The sequence below is a fragment of the Hyposmocoma kahamanoa genome, unplaced genomic scaffold (assembly GCF_003589595.1).
Source record: "Hyposmocoma kahamanoa isolate Upper Pololo Valley unplaced genomic scaffold, ASM358959v1 92, whole genome shotgun sequence".
In the NCBI taxonomy this organism is placed as follows: Eukaryota; Metazoa; Arthropoda; class Insecta; order Lepidoptera; family Cosmopterigidae; genus Hyposmocoma; species Hyposmocoma kahamanoa.
The window spans coordinates 21,035,366-21,046,304 of NW_020654748.1; the positions used below are offsets into that span (position 1 = coordinate 21,035,366).

Here is a 10,939-nt window from a genome sequence, read left to right on the forward strand (position 1 = left end):
AATGTTCAATAGTATATTTTTTCCAGTATGGTCACAGTCGCGTGTATGTTCGTGTATACTAAAAAGTAATTATTTTTTGCAAATATTAATGCAATTGTTGAACGTTATGTATGATGATAGAGCGAATGAGTCTTTGTAAATATAATTGATATTGATTATTGTTAAATAAATGGTAACCAAACATTCATCAACTTTTTACTACAATTTTTTTATTGGAGTTAATTTTTTATTGAGGGACGTAGAAAACAATATTGTTACATTTGATATAATTTGTATATTTTTGAGACTTCATAAGTACATCTTGTAATTGCACATCGACTATTTATTAAACAGACATTGAATACGCTCAGAAAACTTACAATTATAACCAATTTCAACATTGATAATATGAATGTAGCTGCAGTTTTATAGACATTGACACATCTAAAATTAAAATTTAGAATTGTCCACAAATATAGCAGTCTCGTATTTAAAACAGTTCAAGCGTCAAACAGTCGAGCGATCACAAATTAACCTCGTCTCACTTCAAAATTCAAATAATGTTGAACGCAATATTCGTTTCCGTACTCGTCGCACTCTAGAACCTCGAGTTCTTCCTCGTAAACACTGCGGGGCAGAAGGGAGCGAATGGGGGGTACGGGAGCCGCGCGGGGGGGTTGGAGCCGCACGACGTCAAAGCGCTACCGGTAGTAGTGGTGTTGTTGCGGGGGCTGCCACTGCGGAACACTGGCCCCGCCGTAGCCGCCGTCGGGCCAGCGCGTGGGCTCGCCCAGCGGCGCGGCGCCCAGAGGGACCGCGGTCGGCATCGGCGTCACGCCCACGCTTGTGCTCATTGTAGGCGCTGTAATCACTTCTAACCTTTATTATCCATCAATAATTCTCTTTCAAATAGATCGTTGTTGATTGTGCAACAAAGCTTAATGTTAGATTAATTTGCCTGTCACGACGTGTTAGACTGCCACGCAGAGGTCCCAGATTCGATTCCCGGACCGGGAGAAATATTTGTATGGCCTACATTTATTTTTCTCGTGAGTTTGGGAGTCATTTGTGAATGTCTATGTGTGTATCCATGGCACCCGCGACACAGGGTTTCCCTAGTGCGGGGCTATGTTGGGTGTGAATTATATGATTATACCCATTGACCTAAGGTCAATGATTATACCTTTATTTCATAACTAAAAGGAGGTTTACAAATTATATTTTAAGCTTTAAGTGCTGGATATTGCGCTTGAAGAGTAATAAAGGGATTTCGTCCAAAAACGGAGTTACGAGAATTTCAAATTTAGACGACGCGACGTTATGAATCTTATAAAAATGATAAGTTAAATAAAGTAATGAAAAATAATGATAAATTAACTATTAGTTATAATAAATTAAATTAAAAAGTCCAATGCTTTTTGGGGGTTGAGGTAGTGGCCAAGAAGGCCGTTTGTCGCGCTGCTAGTGTGCGGTAGAAGCTAGGCATTTAAAAAAACTTATTATCGTCATAGAGCTGTAGTAGCAGTAAAGCTCCTTGTGAGTTCGTCCAGGGAAGTTCTGCCTTGTCTATTTCTGCCGCCAAGCAGTAGTGTGAGCATAAGTGCGTTTTTATTTCGAAGAGTAAGAGTGCTGGTGAAATTGCAAGCACATGGGACTTGGCAACTTATGTCTCGGGTGTCAGGCGCAATGGCAGTGCCTCTCGGATCTTTATGATTTAAAGCTCTGGAGTGGTACTGCAACTGTTATGAGCAGGCGTGTAGCTTACCATCAGGAGCACGATTTGTTCGTCCCGTCAATTAGTTATTATAAAAAAAAGCCCAATGACAAAAATACCGCCTAGTAGCAGTAAATAGTGCAGTAAATGCACGTGATATTACTATTTACAAGCAGGTGTGATGAAAATAATGTTATTGACTCTGACCTGGCTGCGAGACGTAGTGCTGAGGAGGGTGTTGCGCGGTTGGCGCTGGGTACGGTGGCGCCGAATAGTACGGCGGCGGGACCGACATTGTGTGGCCCACCACTGGTACTGACGAGACCACCGGTGGGGGGACTGGCTGCGGTGGCTACATGAGCGACGTCCAAATTAGTACATTGTTACCTTTGTATCTCTACATAATCACCACTGGCAACCTATACCAGAACTTTTAATCGTAATCAAAAGACAGCAGAGCAGTCATCCTCGTAGGGTATCAATTCACACAAATTAACTTTAGTACATATTTAAAGCCATAGATGGCGGCACTTCGATAAAACAAAAAATTTAAAGTATTGAATCTCGAAAATTTGAGATATGTCATAATAAGTATAAAATATAAAAAATAAATGCATAACTATTTAAAGAAAGTTTTAGAAATGTTTTATTAAAATTAATTTACAAATATAAACAGTAAACTGTCCTAAGGTTTATCAATGATATTTCTTCAACTTTTTTATTTGTAATTTTGCAATAAATTGTGCAGATGGCATGTCTTTGAATTTATTCTCGAAAGTAAGTAACGAATTAGCACTCATTTTTACTTTAAAACATTGACTCAGGTACTTTGCGTATTATTATAAGTTATTCTTATAATTTGTGTATAATTACCGCCTGAACAAGAAGCAATATACCTTGAAAACAATGTAATTGCTGCCACCTGTTGGCAATTTCGAATATTATTACAATCGCATCGCAGGATTACTCGGTACCGTTTTTTGATCAGCGTTATGAATCAAAATAAGCGGAGTTACGAGTACGATATTTCTTTATATGAGATTGGGTATCTGCACTAGTATAGTATTATATTATCTGGGTATGAACTTACTCATATTTTCAAAGCATTACCAATTTTGTTTTCACATTACAATTTGACCCAGAAATCAAGTCTACTTTTACATGTAGTGAAAAGCAGTCACTTTTCGACTGCTTACCATTATAATGTCAACTCACATGTTACTTTGTAAGGTGGTAGATAACTTAAAGCCATTATGAACTCTGAATGTGTGAACGTAATTTTATAAGTATTTCTAATCTTATTGTAATAGTCTTGGCTTAATTACCTTAAGGCTCAATTTACATTGTTGCGGAAGCGAAGTTTTGTAACCACAGTATAACGAACTTTACACAACTGGAATAAAATTCATTATGCTATCAAAGCGATAGCTGATAGGTCCGATGTGGAAACTCGCACAGAGCGTAATTTCATTATTGGTTATTAAATATTAATATAAGCTCCACTAACATTAAAATGGATCTTTGAGAATGTTGTCTGAAATAAATAAATTAATATTATGTACAATTTCGTTACAAAAATTCGCTTTCATTCTGTTACGCGGTAATATAAATTGAGCCTAAATAACTGTGTACAAGGGTTATTTGCAAAACACCGACAACCTTGCAGGACTACATTAATAACATCATAAGCAACAACTTTTGTCATTTTTTACAAAACATAATAAATTGACCATTAATAAACTTTAAAGTATACTATCTGACACTTTATATTTGTACATATATATGGTAGGAAGGATAGTTCAAACGTGTGTGCATTAAAAAAACGTGCAAGCGTTCTCCCCGATGACTCCCAACCCTAGGTTTTGCATCGGACTGGAATTTAAATATTTTTATTTTGTGCGTAAGTAACGTTGTCTGTCGTTTATGATGTTGGCAATACAGTTCAGCGAAGTTGTCGGTATTCCGCAAAGAACCCTGCATCCACGGTGGGGCACTCACGGGGTAGTAGTTGTAGTAGGCGTGCGCGTCGGCCTGGTCCTGGATGGGCACGGTGATGAGGTTGGTGCGCGCGGCGCGGCGCTCGGGGGGCGCGCCCAGCGCCGCCAGCGCCAGCGCCGCCGCGTGCGCAGCGCCGTGCCCGTGCCCGCGCGGGTCCGCCGCCGACGGCATCTGCGCGGGCGGCGGGCCGAGTTAGGGTTATCCACAACCATCGAGCATTAACCACAAAAAATATAGGCGAAATGTCATTTCATTTGTTTCAAACCTATTCTGTCATGTCATTACGGTGACAACTGCGCTCCGATTGGCCAGCTCGAATTCGCTTCAAATCGACCAGTTTAACTTGAGCTTTGCTATAATGGACGAAAACTAAAATGTTACATATTTAATTACCGATGAAATGTGATTCCGTTTGTTTTGTAATTATATGTTTTGCTGTTTTTCCCACACCACCGAATGGAGCAGCCCTCCATTGTTAGAGATATTATCTTCATTACAATAAATACAGAATATTTTTGGAATATGCAGAGACGTACACACAGGTTAGTTGTTGGCGCTGTACCGTTTCTTCTTTCTAATTTGTGATTTCAGTGCAAACGAGAATTGATACTTAAAAGTGATATAAGTCCCATTTGCCTGATGTGTTGCCAGGGATGAATGGCCCTTACTTCGACTCTATTTCTGGTTATATACTCGATGTACACAATGTATAAATTCTGACAATATATTGCCGCAATTTACAGCGTTGTGTGATATGACCTTGAGTTGACCATTTAGTTCCTGATTGGTCAACTCAAGATCATATCAAGGCTATATTGCTAGAAATTGTTCATTGTCAATCCACCTTTACTTCGCCGCGCTAGTAGCAAGATAAAATAGCAAGATAAAATAACAAGACGAGATAGTGGAACAATGGGCATATATTGGATGAAAAAGCTATGGTTGCCCAGTAACAACTGGACATCATTTTAACAATAAAGACACTACTTGTTTTTTCATTATACTATTCAAGTGTACTTTAAGTTGTGGAATAATTGTATATTCATTTAAATAAAAACACCAAAAGGCTTCTTTTGAATGATTAAACAATTATTATAAAATCATTTCAAATGTCATGGATTTGTCGCAGATGGCGGCAAAGTCTTTAAAAACAAAATACAAAGATCTGCAACAAACACACTGGATAATTCGTGAGGTCCGTTGGGTCGTCCTGTGGCTTAGTTGGCATAGCGTCTGACACGGATTGCTGGGAGACATTGGTTCAAATCCAACCGGGTCGAAGTGAAGTTTTTCTAAGTGTTCCATCTTTGTTATTAATAATTATGACAATCTAGTGGAGTAACTTCACAAAAAATAATTGAATATTATGATGGTGAAACATCCTGACATTCAATAAAAACTTAATTACAATTAGGTATTATAAACTTTTAAAAATGAATGTAATAATCATATATACATAAACAATATACAGGTTGATAAAAAAACTACTGACCATTTTAAAGGAGCATAATGTATAATGGAAATAAAAAATACGTATTCGTTTTTTTTTTCAAATACTTAACAAATAAATAAGTTATGACTTCTCAAAGTTTTCCGAAAAATTGTGAAAAATATTGACACCTGATTATTAGCAGACGCCGTTGCTATAGCAACAAGAACGGTGAGTGGGCAGTGGGCGAAGTCAGCGCGAGAGTTCATGTATTTGACAGACAACAAAGTATTAAACTAACGCGCGATGCGTTAGCGCAGGTCTGTCGTCGCGCGGCGCGACGTGCTGGCGCTTAGGCGTCTAGACAATTCGCCGCACCGCACAATTTTATTTACTATTTTGAGTTAACCACGCGTTAGAAATTGTTGGGAAATATTAACATAAAAAAATGGGGATTTGTTTTGTTTTACTGTACTAATTGTATTACTGAATCTTATGCACAGGAAAAGAAATGACCGACAGTGATTTTTTTATCACCTGTATACGATATTTGAAATAAATATTGTAAAATTAATGTATACAAATGTTTATTTACAAGGAGCAAACCCTAGAGTTTCTTACTCAAGGGAATTTGTCGTACAAATGAGTTTAAATAATGTGACTATTTCAGTCATTTGCTTACCTAAGAAATTAAGATTGCAAAGATAATTCGAGTTTGATAACATATAGCTAGCTATATTTTATCGATTCACTTCAAATATATTTAAATGAAGTATACTTACAGCAAGGGGTTTGACAACAGCTACAGAAGTGGACTGTGGCTCTGGTTCAGGTTTGATATCACTACCGCCTTGTGAGACGTGCCTGTGGTTTATGTGGGCTTGGAGGTCTCTCTGTAATTACACATATCCATGTAATGGTAGTAAATATCACGTAAGAGTATACATAGCGCCGATGCTTCGTCATTTCGTTCAGGTTCTGGTGAGGTGATGGGGTAATCGGCGGCGCCTCGAGCGAAATAATGTGTGTTTTTATGTTTTGTTTCTGTATTTACTAATAATAGTCATAAGTTTAAAAATGTCTGTATTTATTAACCATTGGGCCTTGGATGCCAAATAAATGGTTTATTTAAATTTATTATTGTTATTAACCTTTTGACCGCCACAGACGCTTTAAAGCGTCGATGAAACCATGTGTTCTTATTTGTATATTCTAGTTAAGTAAGGATTCATAGTTGCATTTCATATTCAGTTATGTTTTTCTTGGTCTTAGGACAATTAAATTAATATAAGGTTAAAATTCATTTATAATTATTAATACAAAGATCGAACACTCAGAAAAAACTCCTTCCATCCTTCTATCTTCTATTCAATTCTATTCGACGTCTTCTAGCAAACCGCACAACAAAGCGCCAGACGCTATGCCAACTAAGCCACGGAACGAATCAGCGGACCTCACATTTGTCTGTGCTTGTTGTCGGATCTTTGTATTTGGTTTTTAACGACTTTCGAGCCGTAGTGATATCTATGAGAATCTATGAAGGTATTTCGTCACCCAGTTAAGTAACTTTACAGCTACCAGTCCTGGCTAGAGATGTCGCTATTAATTGTAATTAAATTTGTATTGAATTGATATTCAATTATTTTTTTTAAATTACTTCACTAGTTTGTTATAATTATTAATACAAAGATCGAATACTTACAATAATTGAAAAATAATAATTGAATATCAATTCAACACAAATTTAATTTCATTAATTATAATTATTATTATTTTCAATTTATTTAACACCATCTCAATAGCATTATCAAGTACATTAATTGTACTTTAATTGTATTGTAAGAACCATAACTGGTTTGACCCAATACTGGTAAATTTACCATCATGACATGTCGCATCACTAGACTTCGCGTCTAGGAAACAAAACAAATTTTTGTCAGTGGCGATGGCGGTCGAAAGGTTAATAATTCATACTTTCATACTCATACATCAATAGATTTAAATAGATCACTCTAAACGGTAATAACTCTGTGCAGTCCGGTGGTGGAGTCGTCGCGGGGGACGCTTGCACATGAACTTATTATACCAAATACAGATTAAAAAGTGTCAGATAGAGTAAGAGGGGATTGCAACAGCACACTAAATTTCCATTACCTGTGATAAATAAGTCCGTCTGCAACCAGTGTTTCCGTATCTGGTGCCAGAGTGTGTGCACATGAAAACTGTTCCTAGGCCGGTCTGTTCTACTCGTAACACTTTCTCCCTACATCTGGGGCAGTGTGTGTGTTCCGCACGGGCACAGGAAAGGCAGAAAACATGCTTACATGGTATCTGAAAAAGAAATTTTATCATTATCATCTATCTAAGCAATGGTGATGCGATTAACATGGAAAAGCATATAAATGCAAAACAAGAGGAACTCAACCTGCGATACAAAAATCTATATTGGCTGGTTGAAACAGCAAGCTGTCAATAGACCAATAAACTACTCATCTACAATACAACATTGATTATTTCGATGGGGCCATAACATTTAAAAAAAGAAGTAGAATACAACACTGAAGCCAGTATGGATGTATGGAATCGAACTATGGGGGAGCGCCTGTGACTCCAATATATCCATGAAAGAATGCAAAACGTTATCTTGCGTAGTATGGTTTATGTACCCTGATATGTCACGAACTCGGAGATCCAGAAACACCTGGAAACGAACATGGTAATGGAGGAAATCAAAAGTACCACCTTAAGCTACTGTAATAGCCTTGAGAACCATCATAATGCATTGGCAAAACAGTTAACAATCTGCAGTTACAACAAAAGGCTTAAACGAAAAGACATAGTCCTGTTGGAGTAAAGTAGTGTGCTCATAAAGAGGAAGAAACTCGTAATGGAGAGTTCGCCTACATTGACATGACCAATTATTAGCACATTTGCTAATAGTGGCGCTGATTGCAAATAATTCACTCCAAAATTAAAAATATCATCCATCAATATATGTCCCAATGCACTCATTCTGCTGAACCTGAGCACATGACTCCAGAGACGTGCGGCTTTCGACTTGCCTTGAACATTGGCCTCTGATAACTGCCTACAGTGCTTACTATTGAGAACTTCTGGCACTGGGCAGAAATTACATCAGAATGCTGATTAGCAGTAACAGGACTGTCATTTGAATAAATACATGTCCAACCTTGAGCAAAGAGATAGCAGAGAGTGTAGATTCTGCCACAAAGTATATGAAACTCCTCTGCACGATCTTAACCAATCATGCCCCTCAATGGGCATTTGAAAGTCCAAGCTGGGAAAGCACAGGCCAACAACTTAAGGACATCAAAACAGTAAAAGCCAAGAGAATCCTTTAGTCTGTTTCTGTACAGGTCTCTACAAGGTTTAGGCAGCAGTCTGCCATAGTTGCATAATTGCTATGAGGATTAAGGAAAACATCATAATGTAAAAAACCAGATCCACTCTTGTGGATTTGCTGTTTTTTTGGTTGCATCTTTAGACAACCTATGTGATATAATTTTTGGGATTATGTTGACAGATACACATCATTAGTCTTCGCGCATGAGCTTATTATAAATTGAAAAATTTACTTACCATTCTACCATAAATAAGAATAGGTTTAGAGCAGATATCGCAGCAGTAAATCATGGGGTTGAGGACTTTCTCCCCGATGAGTGTGGCTCGATGGCTCCAGTCCAACCGAAGCATGGGTTCTGGGGGACCTCGCTGCAGCGTTGTGAACACTGGTGCTTCTAATTGTGATATGTCTGATGGGACTTCCACTAGAATTACAAAGATAGGGTTTTTTAGAATTCTTGTAGTGCATATTGTGTAAACACATACCCCCATTATCTTTTACCAAAATTGTTAGGCACACACTTGGTGTTAAGTCATAATACACTATCAGACAATGTAGTGATCTGTACCAACTTATATGAAACTCGTGCCCAACAGTGGCATATATGTGGGTTGTGAGATGTACAATTACATCCACTGGTACCTCCATTATCACTACATAAATACAGTAGTTGTTGAAAATTTAAGTACCAAAACCAAATTCAATAAGTATGTACCTACAGAGCAGCCATTTTATTATATCTTAAAATTTGTGATTGCACTTAAATACACAAATTCCATTTTTTACAAACAAATTTCCATGTTTAGTCATTCTTAGATTTATCATTTATAATAATTTGAATTCGGAATTATGTATTTTATTGTTGTGATAGAGTTGTAAAACATTTCCCTTTTTATAACATTGACTCCTTAATGATACACTAAGCAATTTAAAAAATATATAAACTAAATAAAGTCTTTTTCATTTATAAAACTAGAAAAGAATCTTGTCTTTCGCCGGTTACTAATCTTTTCTAAATTCTAAGTGACAAATGGCCAAATGTCCATTTTAAATGGCAAAAGATGGAGCACAAAATTCTCTTTTAAAAATAGTTGAAATTAGTTAATCTGTTTGACTTATCGGAATTTATCCGAAATTTTCAATTCAGCCGCAATGCGAAGATTGCCGAGAGATATTAAGAAAATAGTTTTACTGTACATATTGTTGTTTCTGTGGTAACATATGACATGAAAAACAAGTACTAACATTTTGGAGGTTCAATCTGTTCAGGTTCTTCCTCTTTAACTTCCTCAACAATAGTGTCTTCTTGCTCTTGAGACGACTCTTCTAGGGAACATTCTTCTTCATCAGAAGACATGACTTTTGGGACTTTTTTGCCCCTGCCGCGACCTCGGCCTCTTCCCCGTCCGCGCCCACGGCCTCGCCCACGACCCCGGGCATTTCTCTTTTCACTATTCATTGAAAAATACTATACTATTTTTTAAACACTTGAAACCTAACCTCAATGACTACTCGAAATTTATTGCACAAGATTTACAAATAAAACAAAAAGTACATTAAAGAGAAATAGATTTTAGTGGAGTATAAACATATTTTATCAGGAAATAAAGCATAAAATCAGGAAATTATTAGAAATTCCAACAGAATCCTTCGCGTCAAGACAGACTAGTGTAGTGTCATCAATTCATCATGTCAGTCTGAAACTAATTCAATTTTATATGATTTGGTTTAGACTGACTCAATTGCATTGATAGTAAACCAAAGTTTCAATCAAATCGATTGAAACTTTGAATAAAGTTTAATAGGTCAATGATAAAATCAAATACAGATCTTAAAAATTCAAAATATTATTTCTTGAAGCTGTTCCCAAATACATTTGTTAGCATTATTTAAAACAGTTTATTCTAAATTGTTGTAGGTTTCATTTTATACATTGGTAGCCATGAGGAGTCAAGTAAAGTTATTTCTTGAAATCCATGTTTTTCCGGTTATTATAATATAAAGTTAATATATTTCTGTAATCTATGTGCCGACTGAACCACGTAATAAATCTATAAACATGTAGGCATTATCATGTAAGCATTATAGCAACAGTAGAAAAAAAAATCAGAAAAATACAGAAAATGCGAATCATGAGCAGTAATGATATAACGTATTAATGTAATGACTCAATAGAATAAAAGACAAATGAATCCCACCCCTATGAAAAACGCACCTAATGATTTTACGCAAATCTTTTTTTGAGGGTATTTTTATTCGAGAAATATATGCCAAAAGTAATTAGATTTTGCAATTTTATTTGCATGATTGCCATTGGTTAATGATTTAGGCTTAAAGACAATTAACTGTAAATGAATGTGAAATTTTATGATTGTTTGAAATTGAAATGAAATGAAAACTTTCGCTAAATGGAACGTGAAATGATCTCAAATTGAAGGGCAAAAAAAAACAAATT

General features: G+C 36.5%; 1 protein-coding gene across 1 annotated transcript; it reads right to left on the bottom strand.

The window, feature by feature from the left end:
- Positions 1–217: 217 nt before the first annotated feature.
- LOC113236613 (E3 ubiquitin-protein ligase Hakai-like) lies at positions 218–10,091 on the bottom strand. Its single transcript, XM_026472766.1, has 7 exons — positions 9,730–10,091; positions 8,721–8,908; positions 7,275–7,451; positions 5,903–6,013; positions 3,692–3,862; positions 1,901–2,045; positions 218–841 (listed from the first exon to the last, which is right to left on the bottom strand). Exons 1-7 carry the CDS (start codon positions 9,941–9,943, stop codon positions 681–683), a joined length of 1,167 nt encoding a protein of 388 aa, XP_026328551.1. The 5' UTR covers positions 9,944–10,091; the 3' UTR covers positions 218–680.
- Positions 10,092–10,939: the final 848 nt, after the last annotated feature.